Genomic DNA, 19,167 nt, shown 5'->3' on the forward strand with positions numbered 1-19,167 from the left:
GACACACTGATCCTAGATCAGATATTTATTTTTCTGACATCTGTTACACACAGCCAGTGTGGTAAGGAACAAGCCTGTCAAATAAACTGATATTATCCAGGATCTACCTCTGTCGCTGTCCTTGTATCTGGCATGACTCCATGCTGAAAGTAGCTTCTTCTTTTTTTTGTTTTACTCATATCCAGCCCTATTCTACTCTAGGGCTGCCCTACAGTTCCTGTACTCATAGTTTCATCATGCAAAGCCTTGTTCCCACAAGCCACCTCATATCCAGAGTCCATTTAATCTAATCAATGTTCTGATGCATGGAGGTCCCACAAAGTGATGTGCGCACATACGCACACACACACACACACACACACACACACACACGCACACGCGCGCGCACACAAGCCTGTATTTTCGTCAGCAAGCTTCATGAGAACAGCGGCAGTGGAGTAGAAGAATATTGATTTTTATGAACGTCTGTATATGTTTATCAGCTAGTGCAGTTTGGCTTTGCTCTATGATACACACCAAACAGGCTTTGCATTGATCGTTGTATTTTTTCCTCTCTCTGATGAATGGGAACGCAGAGTGGTTGGACGAGTAAAGGAAAGACAAATCTTCAGCATCGCATAATACTGAATCCTCAGGAGTAGACAGGTTGGGTTTAGTATTCGCTAACCTTGTGATGAACTCTGTGTGTGTGTGTGTGTGTTTGTGTTTGTGTTTGTAGCTGCACATGTTGAGGACCGAGAGAAAAAGCAGGCGGTTTGTAATTAATGTGATAAATGCAACATCTGCCTCCAGAGTGACGGCAACAGAAAGGGGGTGAGGTAAAGAAAAAGGAGGAGAATATAAATGTAAGCACCGATGTAAGCAAGTCAGGTAGTAAATTGTGAGCTGGTGTAGGAGGTAATCTAAAGGTTTTAAATGGCGGTGGTAATACAGATGACAACAGCAGAATGCGGCACTATTAATATTAAAAGCCATCAATTTATTTACACTTGCATCCCCTGAAAAACAAATCGGCAGAAATCCAGGCATTGCACTCTTCCTTATTTATGGGTGCCCCAATTATGGCAGCCTGCTGCTGCTCAACTCGCTGCATGTGTATATGGAAATTAGATACATGTGAAATATGCACCATATGCCCACCGTTGGGTTACTTTTCACGTGTGCAATGTGAGTTGTTGTGCCAATGAAGCCAGCTGTATGGAGATGAGAGCCATCGTGAATGGATGGACACAGGAAGGGATGAATGGAGTCCAGGAAGCCGTCGACTCAGGATGGCAGAAGCTTGGCAGAGCGTGCTGCAATGTGCCTTGTGGTGGCAAGAGTCTCTCAGAATGTCAACGACTGCGGCGACGCAACCTGCATTTCAATAATCTTCAGGTATCTGTATTAATAACAGGGCCGTTATATTTAGAGCTGAAATGATAAGTCGATCAATCAATTAGTCCACATGCAGATGAAGATTTGGTTACTCTTTCGGATAACCAATTAATTGTTTGTCCCTGCTGTGATACTCCATAAAATAGATTTTCACTGCAAAGGCGGACCATAATGCATCTTTTCAGCTATCTGACGGTCAATATTGAAGGCATGGCCATCTTGTTGGAATGGTCAATGAATGAAACGGCTCAGCATTGCCGTGTTTGTGTTCAGTGTGGGTACCCATTGATCGATCCACTCAGTCGGTGTGAGAGCAAACGTCATAAGATGTTGTGCTTCAGAAAGGATGATTTGAATGTAAAGTTGGAGTTCACGAAAACATACAGCATTAATGAAATACTGGTGTCTGCCCAGCTTTATGCCACAGTTATAAGTTGTATTTATTTGATATAGGTGGCGACTCGGATTGGTCAAAGCCTCTGGTTGGAAGACGTGATAGAGGGGGAGAGGGGGCTTCTGTGTGTTTTCTCCAATATGTAACCTTCCTTCTTTTCTATCTTGCTGTTTCTCTTTTGCTCGTAGTGAAGGTATTGTGGTGTGATAAAACACACACATGCACAACTGAGGTGGTAATCTGTAAACAGAAAATGTGGTTAGCTTTGCTCTCAAAGTACAGCTTTGGTATTAACACTGCACGATCAGCCCTTCAATTGAAGCCGTGGCAGAAAAGAACAAGAACAAGGTTTCACTGAGACCAAGTGATATGATATCACTATGTTGATGTGCATGGTGCTTGCAGTGAAGCGGATATAAATGTAAAATGGTATTTCAGATCAGAGGAGCTCTCTGTGTGTGTGTGTGTGTGTGTGTGTGTGTGTGTGTGTGTGTGTGTGTGTGTGTGTGTGTGTGTGTGTGTGTGTGTGTGTGTGTGTGTGTGTGTGTGTGTGTGTGTGTGTGTGTGTGTGTGTGTGTGTGTGTGTGTGTGTGTGTGTGTGTGTGTGTGTGTGTGTGTGTGTGTGTGTGTGTGTGTGTGTGTGTGTGTGTGTGTGTGTGTGTGTGTGTGTGTGTGTGTGTGTGTGTGTGTGTGTGTGTGTGTGTGTGTGTGTGTGTGTGTGTGTGTGAGAGAGAGAGTGAGAAAGCACAGGAGCAATGAGCCGTAAAGGCGTAGGAGAGAAAGTCGGTGAGCGGAGATGGAGATGATGAATGCACAATGACAGAGGTTTCCCCACCACCAGCACCTTAATAGCTTCCCACCCACAAAAGATGTGGGAGATTCGTACTCTCATTCCAATGAAGTTGACAACATCAGTGCATCAGTCCTAAAAGTGCAATAATGGTGGAGAAATGTAGCTTTTGAATTATTTATGGAATTCTTCATCAAATTGGATTTGAGCTAATTTAGTCTTTAATGGCTGAAGTGTGTGTTTTTCAGCTTCCTCGATGAGGCTGCTTAAACATAAAAAAGCATTCAGACTGATGTGATTAATCTACCAAGAGATGATTGATAAGTGGCTTCAATCACAGCAGGAAAGAGACCGAGATGCACTTGTGTGTGTGTGTAATGTCAGAAAGACACTGACATGGTCCATTAGGTTATGGTGAAACACCCTGCTGTGGCAGCTCTCAACAGTTCAGTGTTGACATAATGTGCATGTGGAATGTTGGCATTGTTTAGGAACGCATCACCGTGTGAGAGAGGGGGGGCTGGTGAAGCTTCTAGTGAATGAATATTCATGGGGTTGATATATCAGTCTGCCAGAGAACGCATGCCTCCAGATCGCAGGAATACAAATAAGAACACTTGCCAAGTCTGTGTGTGGGCGCAGAGGGAAATTATAGGCCCTGAGTGCATGACCAAGTGTGTGTGTTTGTCAGAAAGAGGCGTAGATGACATTTACTTAGCTCTTCTCCTCTAGGCTGTTTGTGCCCCACATTCAAAAGAGGGAGAGGAACACCCTCTTGCTTTATGAAACCTCTGTCTGCTATTCTCATAACTCAGTGTCCGTCACTATGTTACATCCTACTGTTTGTTTGGCGCACATGGATGAAGAAAACTCTCTGTGACAGTAAAGTAGGAGATGAAACATCACTGTTAAGAATAACAATAAATATACAAAAGATTATTTTAGAACAATATACTATTTATCTATTGTGATGTATATCATTATTGAGATATGAAAATACCTTTTATCAGGATAAAAGATGTTGGCCATATCGACCAGCCCTATTATGTCAGTGTCATCAATAAAGATAATTTTATTAAATGCATAAATTCCCATTTTGTTCACATCTGTCGTTGTCATGTCTTAAAACAATACTCGTATGTAATAAAATAATTATTGATCGCTCTAATCATCCTCACTGATTGCGAAAAGATCCTGAATGGAAGACATAATGGCAACATCTATAGTGCTCGTTCTTTGTGGAAAATGGTCTCTAAAGTTCAGCTGAAGCTGCCAGGAGGATTCAGCTGTCTCATTTAGACGAATCAAGTACAAGAACACTGTCCAGGGAAGCACAAACGGGAATTTTGTACTAAAGGACACACTTATTTTGAGTAATTTGGACTCCTGAAGCCTCATGTTGCAGAGTGTGGATTTTGTCCCCCATTATTTCCACTGCAACTGAATTCGGAAGGGATATTTTGACAACCAGCATGGACAGGAAGAATTCTAACGCCTATATGATAAATGTCTAAATGATACTTCGACGTGGACCTCTTAGCCCCAGGAGAAGATCCAGCAAGGTTCCTAATCAAGAATTATGAGCTTCATTGGGACTTATTTTAAAGGTCTTTGCATGTAAGACGTTGCCTGTAAACACTAAAAGATTGAAACAAAGTAAGCAAACATAAAGGCAAAAACAGACAACTGGGAAAATGAGAAGACAGCATTTTAACTCTGCATGTTAAGAGTATTGTTGCTGATTGGTGTCATAGATAAACTCCCCCAGGTCTTGCTTTACTGCATAGGAAAAAGGAAGAAAATATCAGCAGTATACTCCACACGCACACACATTGTGCACGGGTGTGTGTATAAATAGACCAGAGGTGTTTGGGGTCTGACGGACAAGTGAAATTCTAATGGATGCCAGAGGACGAGCCTATGGAGACACCAAGCATCTATATTTGATTAGTGTCTTAATCTCTTTCTCTTCTCTTACTTGTAGCTATAGATCAGCTCTATCCAGTCTTGGTTACAACATCTACTGTTCTGTGGAAATGTGTTTTAGATCATTTAAATTACAGATAGGAGGTTTTACAAACCATTTTTATTGGTGGAACTGGGCTCTGGTTGTGGCTGTGCAGCGTCCACAGTCGCACAGGGACCTATATCAGCGTTTTACACATAACGAGGTCCATTTTTGCAGAAAATATTTGTGTGCATTCGATTAACTCCTGTTCTAAAGAACTGTATACATGAAATGGCACGCAAACGTTGAGAGCCTTAGAACAAATCTGACCCATTTAATGTCTCTGGAATATATATAACACTATTAGACAGGCAGACAGAGAGGAAAATAAATCATTCAACTGTTACTTTAATTTACTTCCTAATTTGGCGTTCTCTCTTCCAAATAATCGAGCCACTTAACTATCCATCCGTGATATGAAATGGCAGACTTTGGGATCTTCTTCACTTCGGAAATATTAATGGTTTGTAAGAGTGGCTTTTAACAATATAATGGGACGCACGACAGTAGTAATCCTGGCCAGTCACAAGGCACAGAAGAGCACATTGCCCATTGTAAATAAACATATTCCAATGGTGTAATCCATCAAATCACACTTCAGGATGTTATCATATTAATGATTCAATTCAAATTGACAAAAAAGGTTTATTAAAAGCGGTGTCTGTAAAGGAGCAGAAGTAAACCGTGCCATAAACTCCAGCTGATGAAAACCACTATCTCCTCATTATTATATCGGTTATTAAAAATGCAATCGGTCAACCTCTACTTTAAATAGTGCTGGCTCTGTCCTCAGCACAAAGACGACTGAGCTGAGGGATATCTGAGAAGTGCTTCACTAAACCCTCAGAGTCCTGAACACAAGCAGTCATCATTCTGAAACTGTGCGATCATTTACTCGGCCTCTCATAATTCTATAAGCATCGAAGTTAACAGTTTTTCAGCTGCTTGTTCTCAGACCGTATCAGTTTACTTTCCACTTGTCAGTGGGAGTCCATGTAGATTATTTCTACCGATTGCCACCATTGTAATTTTGTTCAATCGTCAGTTGATTGCTGTAAATCGACAGATTTCCTCTGTCGATTTACTTTTTTTTTTTATCAACTAATCAATTAATTTGCAGTTCAGAGGGATGTTTTCATATTGCTTGTTTTATCCTGACAACAGTGCAAAGCCATAAACCAGAGAAAACAGCAGCACATCCTCACATTTGAGATGCTGAAATTTGCCCTTTTTTTAGATTATAGTTAATCTAATAAAGGTTTTCAAATAGGACTAGTCAATAACGATGAGGACCACTTTGAAATTAAGTGTTTTTAGTAATCTTCTGAGTAGTTGTGCTTTTAAATTCCTAATAAAAATCTATTTAATGTATTAATCGTTTCAGCTCCACACTGACCAATAGACTAATGTCACATAATATAATCAGAACGATTTCCTGATTTAGTTTTTACTAATAAAACAGACAACGCTATCATTCTTGATGTACAATGCCTTGGCTTGCACTAAACAACCAATACAACATTTCACCTCCCTGAAAACAAAGGCTCATCTGTGCAGAAGATGTTGACCCTTCAACTTGGTGGCATTGCTCCATTTGTTCCTGCAGGCCCCGCCCCCTGCTCCCTACTATTCGGCCATTATGATCAGTCTGTCGTTTCTTAAAGGAGATTTGGAAGAGGAGACTTGTGGGAAGTCTTATTTGCTCTGTAATGTAGGAGGAATGTGTAATATTTACTTACAGCTGTAGTAATGACGTAGGTTTATGAGTTGTTGTTGGTTGCTCTTGGTAATAATAGACTAAGTGGAGGATGAGAAAGTATCCAAAGCATAGTCTGCTGAGCTCACAACCCCAAAACACCACTCAACACTCTCACAGTAACAGTGACATCATGTTCTAGTGTGTATACCCCCTAATCATGGCTGAAGTGTTGCTTGAAATGGAGCTAAACAAATGAGCTATTAGTTTGGGAAAAGAAGCTGGTTATCCAGACTAAACCTAACCTCCATGCTGTGTGTGTGTGTGTGTGTGTGTGTGTGTGTGTGTGTGTGTGTGTGTGTGTGTGTGTGTGTGTGTGTGTGTGTGTGTGTGTGTGTGTGTGTGTGTGTGTGTGTGTGTGTGTGTGTGTGTGTGTGTGTGTGTGTGTGTGTGTGTGTGTGTGTGTGTGTGTGTGTGTGTGTGTGTGTGTGTGTGTGTGTGTGTGTGTGTGTGTGTGTGTGTGTGTGTGTGTGTGTGTGTGTGTGTGTGTGTGTGTGTGTGTGAGAATCAGTCACACACACACCTCCAAGAAACTTGAAAGCTGATCTGAGTAGAAAGCAATTCTCTTTTTCATCGTCATCTATTTTCTCTCCATTTTTCCCACCCGGGTGCACATCTAAAGTGATTTGATCACCTCTGCTCTCTTCCCCTCACCTCATGCCATCTTTTTACCCTCAGTGTGTGGCCAGTGCTGATTTATGGCAGTTGGTGTTATTGTAATTGCCACCCTTTTCGCTCTGTGAGACAGGTGCGTAACATGTGGAGCTAAATGAAATCCCAGTTTCCGTCTGTCTACCTGTGACACACAAACGCATGAATATCGGGGCGCTACCCAAGACTATACCCCCCGTAGCACTGCTACAACTCAGACCCATGTCGATTAGTACGGCTCTGTTTGAGTGGTAGTCAAGATGGTAGTCTGATCATTATTTGCTTCCATGCTGGAGATGTGTCAGCGTGGGCATCTCCATATTTTCCATGGTTTCTTTTTTCTTTTGCTGTGTAAATGGCAGCAATTTTATTTGCTGCTTCCAGTTGAATACAAAGTCACATGTTTCGTTCACCACTGCCACTATTTATTTTTTTATTTTTTTGCTGGTGAAATGTCTCTTTTAAAAGATAAGCCATGCCTATGTCATATATGCAGCAACAATATGTACATCCAGCCTGGTAATTAGTTCTACAGCACAGCAGTGGAGGTTTGTATGGGCAGTAGAGAGCTGGCAGATAATTAGGCAAAGACAAAGGTTGCTTGGCATTGTTAGAGAAAGAGTTCAAAGAAAGCCTAAGCATGATGTTAGATATTAAAGAAACAAGCCAATGACTCTGTCATCCCAGGACAATTTCCTACCGGTCACTCCCTTCATACTCAAATACACTTGACACTTTTCACACTCGCAGTATTCAATTCAATTCAGTTTATTTTGTATAGCCCAATATCACAAATTACAAATTTGCCTCAGATGGCTTTACAATATGTACACATACGACATCCCTGTCCCAGGACCTCACATCGGATCAGGAAAACTCAAAAAATAACATTTCACAGGGAAAAAAGGGAAGAAACCTTCAGGAGAGCAACAGAGGAGGATCCCTCTCCCCGGATGGACAGATGCAATAGATGTCATGAGTACAGATGAACAGAGTTACAGAGTTACATAAACACATTACATGAATATGACAATATATGAATGGACCTCCAATCCATGAAACAGAAGGAGGTAGAGAGGAGGGGGGGCGGGGCATCAGCAGGGCCAACGCGAGACCGGCTCACCAGGCATCAGACACCGCCAGGTCCAATGGACCCTATGAGACGTGAAGTCACAACGACTCCGGGGAGGAAGCAGAGTTAATAAGGTGCAATGGAGGGATGTAAATTCATCCATAAGGAGAGAGAGAAGAGGAGATAGGTGCTCAGTGTATCCTAAAACATCCCCCAGCAGCCTATAAGCCTATAGCAGCATATCAAGGGGCTCGACCAGGGCAAACCTGATTCAGCCCTAACTATAAGCACTATTAAACAGGAAAGTCTTAAGTCTACAGTACACTTGTGTAGAGTATTGTTATCTGTTTACCTGTGCACTTTATTTTAATTGTATATTCTATTGTACATTTAATTATAAATTGAACATATTCATACTTCTTGCACTGTTTATGTGTCTTATTGTCCAATGTTATGCACCACCCGCCAAGACAAATTCTTTGTATGGAAATTAAAAATAAATGTGTGATGTTTTTTTTTGTTCATGGGGGTTGCATGACACCTTAGTGTTGAGATGCGGTTGAAAGCTCTAAAAGAAGCTAGTGAGTTAAGATGGTGTTGTCAAAGCTTAAACTCTCTTTACTAGAGAGGTTTTATTTTCTTCTAAATTTGAAGCTGAGGCATAGAGGCTTTGCCAAATTACTGAGCTCATCAGCCAATGTGTTAAAATGACTGGGACATAAATATATGCAAAATATCTCACTCAGTACATATCTTGATCACATCAATTCAAGGTATCCTTGACACACAGGTGTGCATTAAAATAATAGTCATCAGGCAATATATTGTTCTATTACTCAGATATCAGTATCGATATCGTCTACAAATATCCAGTATTGATCAGGCTGTAATACAAGCAGCTCAAATCGCTGCATGCTCCAGCAGTAATATGAATCATGTTCTGGCACCACCGAGCTTTGGAAATTATGCCGAGCCTCCTTTCTATAAACTAAACATCGGTCTATTATTGAGTCGATGACCAGGCCGTAGACACTGTCGGGTGCTCTTACTTCGAGGTGAGGCTAATAGACTGTTTAGGTTTAATCTGAGTTTTCACCTCTTCGGGACCTGGCTGTCACAGGAAGGACATGCGGTGAGATCTCACTCCAAGTTGTGTGTATTGCGAGTGTCGAGGCAGACTGATGGCTTTGGCTCTGTTCACTGCCTGAATGCAAATCGACTTTGTGTAGTTCCCTTCACTTTACGAGGTGTGTGCGTGTAGTTCCCTTCACTTTACGAGGTGTGTGTGTTTGTGTGTGTATGTGTGGCTAGACGGTCACCTTTGCTGTAAAATCTGCTTTTTTGGCAACTGAATGATCTATCAAACTGCTCTCTGTTGTCCTCGTGGGGGGCAGTGCTTTGTGTGTTAACTCAAGTTTTAGGGGACTTCGAATGAGACGTCTGCTGAGGTGGGACAGCTGTTCAGCCAATTGGAGGCCTTGGCAGCCGTAACTATGACTACCAGATGTTCTTATCATCCCAGTCGTTCTTTCACAGCCAGAGAGGGAAAAGAGCCGGCGCTGACTCTGTTTAGCCAAGAGGCAGTATGTCACGTCGATATCTCTCTGTCTCTCTCTATCTATCTCTTTCTTTATTTCTTTCTCTCTCTCAAGGATAAAGCATTGAAGCATTTCATGGCACTTTTAATGGGCTTCTATTCAACTTTCCGGTCCTGATCCACTTTTATAGCTCTGCTTTTCGCATCTGAAATCCTTGTTCACTTTACAGAAGTCATTTATGTTTCTCTCTACGCTGTCAGCCACGCAGCACGATGTTGGCCATTACACATACCCTCTGAGACATGACCGGTATTTGAATATGAATGTTTTTTCTCGGAGTGGTTTATTTTTGAATGTTTCTTGAGCTAATGTAGCGATGTGATTGTATGTGTGTTTGCATCTAAAGGAGATTTGATGTTCACAGCAGCACCCCAGCCCTCCATCCCTGAGCCCATCTGTGCTCTGAATGTTTGTTGTGGTTTTAGGAGAGATTTAGGAGCTGGGAAAGTTAAATAGTTTTGGGATGCTTGGGTAAAATCTGTGTTTGGGCGCAAGGGGGTGTTCACAAGGCCACACAAACATTTCCAATCTGGCTGCAGGCTCACACTGCACAGGAAGCTAAATTAGTTTTTCTAAAAACAAGTGAAAGAAAATCTACAGTTATTTTTCTGTGTTGAAGCTGGGCTCCAAACATGGCTCTTAAATGGACTTTGGGGTGAAATTGTTTTGTTGTTTCCAATGTCAAGAAAAAATTTAAATTCTCAACCTTTCAAATGACGAGTGTGTTCTAGTGCACTGAACCCAAGTGGTGTTTGCCTTCTTCACATTCCTATTTAAGTACAAATGAGAGGGCTTCTATTCCTGTAACACACTCTCCCACTCACAACCTGTACATAGCATTGACGCATACAAAGCTCAGGTGTGACATAATTCAATTAGGGCTCTGTGCTCACGCTCTCCACGGCGCTGTGGACACACTAAGCTCTGCAATGTCATACTGAGGAGAGATATACGACACCTCTGCAGTTAGCACATTGTCTCTAGAGCACCAGCCCGGTTTAAGTATCAATATAATCTATTTGTTTCCTCGTTCATTTAAAGGCAAATGATATCTCTGTAGCATTAAGCAAATATAAGTTTAGTCATTGCATACTGGGAGTAGACTTTTGAAAATGTATCAGCCTTGTGATTTGTAATTTAAAAGTTGTGAATAGGAAATCAAGACGACGAAGAGAAATATTTTTGCAGACTTCCTCTACTATTATCTAGAATCCACTGCTTTCTCTGTATTTTACAGCTCTGATGGTTTTCTGTAACTTCTGTAAGCCGGGGAGACTGTCTCTCTCTTTCTTTCTTTAATGATGTGCTTGAGCGATGCTATTGAATAGCTCTTACTCTCCTCCTCGGTCTCTTCCCCTTCTGTTCTGCTTTTTCTTCTTCTCTCCATCTGCCTGCTTGATCTGTCAGAGAGACCGCACAAAGAGATTTTTGTACTTCGGTTATGAAACTCCCCCAGGGTGATTTCTAAAGGAAAACTCAGATGACTTCCCTCATTTCTGCCAGGCTGGCGATGTGATTGAGGGAAATGTTTAGTGTGTGTGTGTGTGGTAAATTATAAAGCAAAAACATTGGCAATATTCAACATTATTATTGTTTTATTTCCTTACATTTTATTCAGTAAAATATAAATTGATTAGCTATCAATTAACTTAACTTTGATCAATTCTCACCTTTTCTGCATTTTCAACTGCAGTAGAAAGGCATTTTCAGTGTAGAAGCTCTAAAGTACCAAACAGAAGACAGACAAAAGCTACCAACCTCGGTATCTTGTGAATATTGTGGAGCATTTAGAAGCTGATTGACAGTTCAGCACCAACCACAGAACCAACTTTCTTCAGCAGCCTATGCAGGGCGACTTGATAGGCTGGTGAAGAAAGCTGGCTCTGTGGTTGGTGCTGAACTGGAGTGCATCACTTCAGTCGCCGACAAAAGGACCCTCTCCAAACTGCTCACCATCATGGACAATGAAAGCCATCCACTCTACGGTACCATCATTCACCCCCCTCCTCCTCCACCCCCAGCCTGGACTCCTAATAATGTTTTAATTTTTTGGACAATCTTTTTTTAATAGTTTAATAGTGTGTATGTGTATATTATGTTTGTGTGATGTTTGGAGCTACTTGGATCCTGAATTTCCCTTAGGGGATCAATAAAGTACTTATCTATCTATTTATCTATCTATCTAAGTTATTCATCTTGCAGTATGGCTTAAAGTGAAACTTTTTTTACTTAAAAAAAACCCTTTTGGGGGTTTTGTGGTTACACAGTAGTTTTAATGTAAACTGTGGAGTTCTGACAACTAGTAGGTATAAAACGATGTTATTGCAATCGGGTCCCGGTTTTGTTTGCACTCTGCACATCGGGCACAATTCACATCCTGCTGTTGGTCTCACGCTATTTCACTGATCAATGGCGATAATGCACCAACGAAGACAGGAAAGAAGATGAAAGGATGATTTAAAGTAAATGATGCTTTGTAAATACATTCAACACGTTTATCAGACCTCAAGGATACACACAATGTGTTTTGGTGACCAAAACTGAATGTAGACATAACTTGTGTTTGTCTTTCTTTCACCTCCCTTTCACATTTTTTCTTTCTCCACCTCTGTGCATCAGAAGGCAAATCATTTTAGTTCTTGACATGTGCTGCCTTAACCACTATCGATGTCTCTTTTGGTAGGAATAGCTCTATTTTATTCGGGTTTTACTCTCTCATCCAGTAGCTCTTCCTGCATTCCTCCGTTGTTCTCCTATGCCAACCCCTAATCTTATCAACCATTTTGTTCCCTCACGTATTACTATGCCATCTTGTCTTCATCCCCCAATCCCACAGTCTTCATCCCCATCCATCCCTTCTATCCCTCACTCATCCACCCGTCCCTCTTTTCATCCTCTAAGCCGGTGCAGAAGCTGCAGCCAGGTGTTTGATGTGTCGATCGGGTTAGCCAGTGGGTTAGATTGTCCGATAATCGAGACTTAGCCTCTACTTCCCATTCTGTCAAGGCTGTCTCTGCAAGCTGTGACACACATGCAGTCACAAAGATTGGTCGCAGTTAAATGGTCAAGAGGAATGTAGCTGGAAAGGGGTTGAAAAGGATGCACAGGCAGACAATTAAACTGCTCGGTAATTGGCACAGCAATAACCCAAGCAGACAAAATTCTTCTTGTTCTATTTATTTATTTATTTATTTACCTTCGAACTCCTTTTATGACTCCCGCTTTTTGCATGGTAACAGCAGGATGAAGGTATGTCAACTGTGATTGTCTTCAGACAAGAGAGAGGAATGTCAGAAAGATCCATGGTGATTTTGGACTGAACATCTCCATGGAACCAGAGAGAAGGGACTTTGGGAAATGGAAAATTGGAAGCATTTGGGTGTCATTGGAGGAGATGGGGGAAGTCATCATATTAAGCGGCAGGAAATTAAAACCTTTTCTCTTCTGCAGTCTAAACTGTCTCATTCTCTTTTCTTAATCCTGCGGGCTAGTTAGACTTTCTACAAACCAGGTCTGAAATATGAGCTACAGTATATAAATGCTGCAGATCAGTGGCATGTCAGCAGAATACTATCTGACGTGTGCTTGGAACTTGTTGAACTTTGTGACCTTGGACTGGCTTGTCTTCGCTGTTTGGCACTGAGCCAGCAGAGGGAGGCATTATTTGCTTGGAAACGCCGGTGGGGATGTGTGAGAAGATTTAGTTGGTGTTATCTGTAGAGTAAAATGGATAGGGGTGAGGATACAGTTTCTCTGGCTCAGCGCAATGCCACAGCGGGGTGCAAGTGTGAGCTTGTGTGCGTTTGGTTGGCTACACACTTTTTCTTTCTTCCTCTCTGTTTATCTGTGATTCATCTGCTTTGGCAAGAAGGAAAGGACAATCCGGTTACTGTATCTGTAACCTGTAACCTGTGTTTGCCACTTTACTAGAATATACTGTGAGTGTATTGAATGTATATACGTTTTTCTTTTCTTTTCTAAATGGGCACTAATTTACAAGATGAATATTCTGTATCAATATCTGTATTTTTATGGTGTCTTTCCCAGAATAACTCCTTTTTAAACCTGATATTATTGGCAGTCAGGTTTTCATTACACCTCTGCTGATCTTAAATGATTAGTTGATCTATAATTCTACACCTCATCCATATATTAGAATATGGCCTCAGCATTAGGGCTGCAACTACCAATTGTTTCTATTGACCCACTGATTCATTGTTTAGTCTGTAAAACAAACATAATTAAAAAGTCTAATAGCCAAACATAATACATTTACAACTACATCAACTGTATAAAGGCAGCAAATTATCATATTTGAGAATCTGTAACCAAACAATATTTGCCATTTTGTTTTTTTGATTTTTAAGTTATCACAATTATTGTAGATTTCTTTGTTTTGATTAATATACTGCTTGAACATAGACCGCTTAAAAAGAAAACCACACTTCATCAATGTGAAGGTCAGAATAGATTTGGTAACACATCTGATAGTGTTTTGAGCAAACAGATTTTTATCTGCAGCCCAATAATTCTTCTTCTGTCTCCCTCTGCTCTCAGGCTGCTGCTGACTTTGCTAAAGCCCACCTGCCGGAGGCGCTCCGCCAGCAGCTACTGACCTACGAACGGGAGAGGGAGCGAGACAGAGAAAAAGACAAGGAGAAAGATGAAAAGAAGGAGAGGGGCGGCCTGTCCTACCCTTCCATCCTGGAGCAGCAGATTTTGACTTTGGATAGAGAAATGCTGGACAAGCTCTCTGCCACTTATAATGAAGCAGGTGTGTGTGTGTGCGTATTTGTTAGTTCTACACCACAAAAGGTTGGATCCCCCCCAAACTGTAAAAAGCACATACACATAATGATGATATACTCAAATGTACCCATGCATACATTTGTGCAAGTTCTTGCATGTATGACAATTTGGGGATATTTGTCCGACAGTGGTTTTGGTTGTCTAGATGCTACGACACTGGACCATTAATTAGTAGTGACCTAAGTGTTTGCATGCAGTATATCAGCTTGAATGTGTGGCCACAATAGAGCGCAGAGGCCACATACAGATGGATTTTAACCACAAGTGACGCTCATTACTGGGGGACCCCAGTAATAAATAATAAAGCGGCAGTTCGTGCAGAGCGATGTTTTAAATGTGCCCTATAAAGCTGCACCCATGCTATTATTTTCTACTCCACTTGACTATTGTTGAATAGTGACTGTCAGCACCCCCAGGCTGTGCTTATTCAGCTGTTTAAATACAAGCTGATCTTCACAAGGCTCGTAATTATCTCTGAAGAGAGGCAGAGAGAGAGAGAGGGAGCAGTAGGGATGGATGGAAAGCGGTAGGAGAAGGGTCAAAGGGAAGGAGGACATTTTGCTGGTAAGAGCTATACAGTAGAGAGGGATGAGAGACCTGTGAAGGAGGCAAACTGAAGAGTGGACGATAAGGAAGACGGGAAAGGGACAAACAGAAAGCGGGCATTCAAAGGGTGATGAGGATGAGAACATGGACCCAAAAGGTCTGATCTGAATCGACCAAAAGAAACCTTTGGTATAGAGAAGGAAGAGAACAAAAAGTCCCAGAGCAGAGTTAGTCGATTCAGATCGGACCTTTTTGGGTCCATGTTCTCATTTAGGCTTCATTCATTTAAATATTTGTTGACTCCATAACGGCCTTGTTTTTAAGATTATGACCGTAGAGAATAGATTATGACCAGGATAAAAACCTGTTTATAGTCGGTCTTGTAAACATCACAGTCATTAGCAGGAAGGTAGTTGCAACAGATTAATGTGTTGCATGTGCTTTCTCCTCCATGACAGAGATGCATAGTGTTGTCATTCCTAGTTTTAGCTTCAAGGCTATTCCCATCACACATATAGTTAATAGTAACAACGTTATAATCGCTAAGTTAATTGCTTAGATACTTTGAACACAGCAACGCGAGTAAAAGCCATGAACAGTGTAACCAGACAACCTGCACAGACAGCTGTTTGTTGAGGGGGTCTTTGGTATGAAAGGGCCATTGAGAAGGCCTCACATCCTCTAGAGAACAATGGGTCGTATGATAAACTGATGATTAAAGTGAAGAATTAGAATCTCAAGACCTGGAGGCAACCGTTGATTATTACCGAACAGAAAATGTGACATGCTGCAGATTGGTGATCTGCTGATCAGGTCATTGTTGTGCATTCTTGTCCCTGTATCTGATTAAACAATTGCACCATTGAGGGTGCACAGCTGCCTGCTTTCTATTGCAATCAGGGCCTAAATTAAGCTGGCAGGGGAGGAAGAGAGAGAGGGGAAAATAGAAGGACTCACTCTCAATTCAGCAGCCAGTTCCTAGGACAACAGCGTATCAGATTTACCGCCCTGTTCATTCATCCCTCTGTTGTTTATCAGCTAACAAAAGCGCTTGAAAGAAAGATAAGAGAGATGTGACTTTGATGGAATATCCAGGAGCTCAGTCTGTTATGGAAACAGTCTCCGTAATGCGGCGTGGTATTCTGTTAGCACTAACCTTATGTCTCTCGGCACACGTTTGAACCCACGCAAGCACACAGTAGTGTCCAGTAGTGCATTAGTCCAACACTCATTCGTTATTGTTACAAGCAGCAATATAGCACAATAGGAATGGTTAAGATTGCAGGATTTTCGTCATCTGCCTTCTGCAAGACAAAAATATACAGAATGTGGAAAAATACAAAATGTTTTCTTACACACCAGGAATTAAACATACTGTCTACTCTTATTTATTCACTAAATTATAAAATAATGTTTTATGGACAGGTGAGATAAAACAGTGAATGCGTAGAGAATGAGCCGTCTTCACACATACAGCAATCGACATGAACACACACATTGCATAATTTTAGTGTCTTAGGGGCAAAAGGCTGAACTCCCAGAAAGCAACATTGATATTTTATTGTAAGAAACTGTATTGTTATAGAATATAGCCCTATAATAACTTACTGCCTCTTTGGTAGGTAGAAATGTTAATCAGGCTTTCCTCAAGTGCCAGAGACGATATAAATGTTCTCAAAACTCTCAATTTTGTTAAATACCAGTCATTTACTTTCTGCTTTTTTCAGCTTTGCATTTGTTTGTTGTTATGATTATTTTTAGCAGAATGTTGACATTGTGGTTTTGTTATAGCTATGACTCTGACTCTAATGGTATTAATCTCATTACTTTAAGAAACGCTTTACATTCCATTCCCCCAAACTTAATGTCTGCTCACACCAAGTCTGTTTGCAGTGGTTAGTTCAAACTCGTCAGTGTTATCTCCTTAAATTAACTATGTTTGTCGATAAGAGAGCAACGCAATTTGGACTGATGTGGCACCAAATAATGATGCCAAAACTGGTCCCAAAGCCCCAGTTATGTGAACGTTATCGTTCTGACTTTTGTTGTTAATCACTAAAGTAACTGTGGGTAGAACAATTCTTAACTTACTTATTATTACAACCTTATCTGATTCATGTTACAGTAGTGAACACATCTAAATAGATGCCTTTGGCTTCAGTAACTTGATAAAAATGGACCTAAAGGTTCTCGTGGAGCTGAGGAATTGATGACATTTACTTTTTTAATCATAATAAGACCAAACACAATTATCTGAGTCTGTGTTGTGTAACTGGAATAGGGACAAAGCAACGGTTGGTGTTTTTCCAACCCAAAGTGTACTGCTTGCTGTGAGTATGGATATCATTAGCTGAGACTGCTTGGTGTTGTTTATTTGTGTGTGTAGCTCTGTCTGTGGTTCGCTCACTCACAGTGCTGTTTGTTACAGAATAAGATCCAGTGAGGCGTTTTTGAAAGTTGGTCTGTTGAAATAGATAAAAGATGTGTAGGTGTAGAAAAAAGGATTACAAAATGGATCAAACTTTATATGCTTGATAGCAATCAATAATAAAGTGCCTTGACTGTATTTTAGGTCCTGCTTTACGGAATATGTTCCCAAATGCTACAGCCTCTGGCAACACAAACTTGAACTTGATATCCTGCAGACGTATGTCTGCAGGATATCAAGTTCAGTTAAATCAAAGAATATGCAAAAGCTTACATGTGATATTCTATTTTAAAGGTTTATTAATGTGGAGTATAGACAAAAGTGAACTGGGAGACGTGTAGCCTGGCCACATGCACATAATGTTGACTGGCTCTGGCATCTGATATATGCCAGTTACTGTTCTATAATAACACAGCTCATCATTGCAGTGTTCTTTTGCAGCAGACTTTAAAATGTCTAATGCCTCAGTTTCCTGAACCAGGCACACTTTAAAGCAGTTCTTGCTGTTGTGGTCTGACTGTCTGACATCCACATAAATAATATTTTTATGTTATACGTTGTTTAAATGTGTAAGGACTCCAGGCACAGAGGTTTTGTTATGTTTCTGCAACCAGTTGGTTGTGTGAATAGGAAGGAGATTGATTATCTTCAAGGGGAACTCTACTGACTTCCAGGTCTTGGGGGCTATTGATTACATGAAAAAGGTTGGGCGACGTTGGTTGGAGTTGAAGACTGCAAATTTCTGGGGTGTGCAGTTAAAATAGAAGTGAGCTCCCGCTACGAACATAATGCACCTGAATCTCTCACTGAATGGTCAGTTGTCGGGCTGAATTGTTTTAAAATCTCTGGCTCTGCTGCATCAACTTTGAACCTTTTCTAAAAAAAACTATCCATCGGGAGTCCAGCAATGTTACAGCAGGTGCAATGCTAAATTGCCTGATTACTCTTTTAAACCGCTTCCTGACCCACAAAGTTGCTTTCACTGTTGTGCATAATTAGAGGAGATACTTAGATCCATAGATAGGCCTGTCAGATCACATGCTTTGCCCATATATGACCATAATGCCACTGCAGTTTATGATGAAGAAAAAAAGAAACCAATGTGTATCATAAGAATTGAAAGGAACAAGAAGCACTCTGGAGGAATAATTGGTTCAAATGTAAACAGGAGCCCAAAGCAAAATCTCACTTAAGGCTTCAAAAAGGCTGAGGCTGGCCCAGAGGCAGCTATAGTTATTTAGGATAGAACGGAAATGATGGAAAAACAATGATACTTTATAGAAAGCAGGGATTGTCAAAGCTTCATAGTGACATTTAGTATGCAAATTCAGACAGCTGCACAAACTTTATAAAGTGGTTTTAAATTATTTTTTCACTACAAAATGCTAAAAATAGGATTGCTATAAATGTTAACAATCCAAGGAGGTCAGGTAAGACAGGATGGCTCTTAGGGGACATGTTTTTGTTGTTGTGGGCAGGTAGTGTTTTTTTAGAACGGCTTTGAGACAATGAGCCGGGGTTACGGGGTGGTGGCAGTCCTGCCCTCTCATTTTCACCTAAATGCCAAGCAGCTCAGTTAAGAACATAAATCCATGGGACGTCTGCTGGTGCTTTATGGACACTTATACTCTCCAGAGGGTTTTTTGCTAACTCTGAAAGAGTAAATCTGTGCAATGATACAAGTGATACAAAAGCTAAGCCTATAATTATCATGAGCACAAGGTGCATGCAGGCCATT

General features: G+C 41.0%; 1 protein-coding gene across 1 annotated transcript in view; it reads left to right on the forward strand.

Annotated features, from left to right (window-relative positions):
* The window catches only part of ppm1lb (protein phosphatase, Mg2+/Mn2+ dependent, 1Lb), a 38,482-nt gene that overhangs the window by 13,124 nt on the left and 6,191 nt on the right, over window positions 1–19,167 (forward strand). The window contains exon 2 of the mRNA XM_034548872.1: window positions 14,204–14,420. Coding sequence (XP_034404763.1) covers window positions 14,204–14,420 — 217 coding nt within the window. The remainder of the gene's footprint in view (window positions 1–14,203; window positions 14,421–19,167) is intronic.

Source organism: Cyclopterus lumpus, chromosome 13 (genome assembly GCF_009769545.1).
Source record: "Cyclopterus lumpus isolate fCycLum1 chromosome 13, fCycLum1.pri, whole genome shotgun sequence".
Lineage (NCBI taxonomy): Eukaryota > Metazoa > Chordata > Actinopteri > Perciformes > Cyclopteridae > Cyclopterus > Cyclopterus lumpus.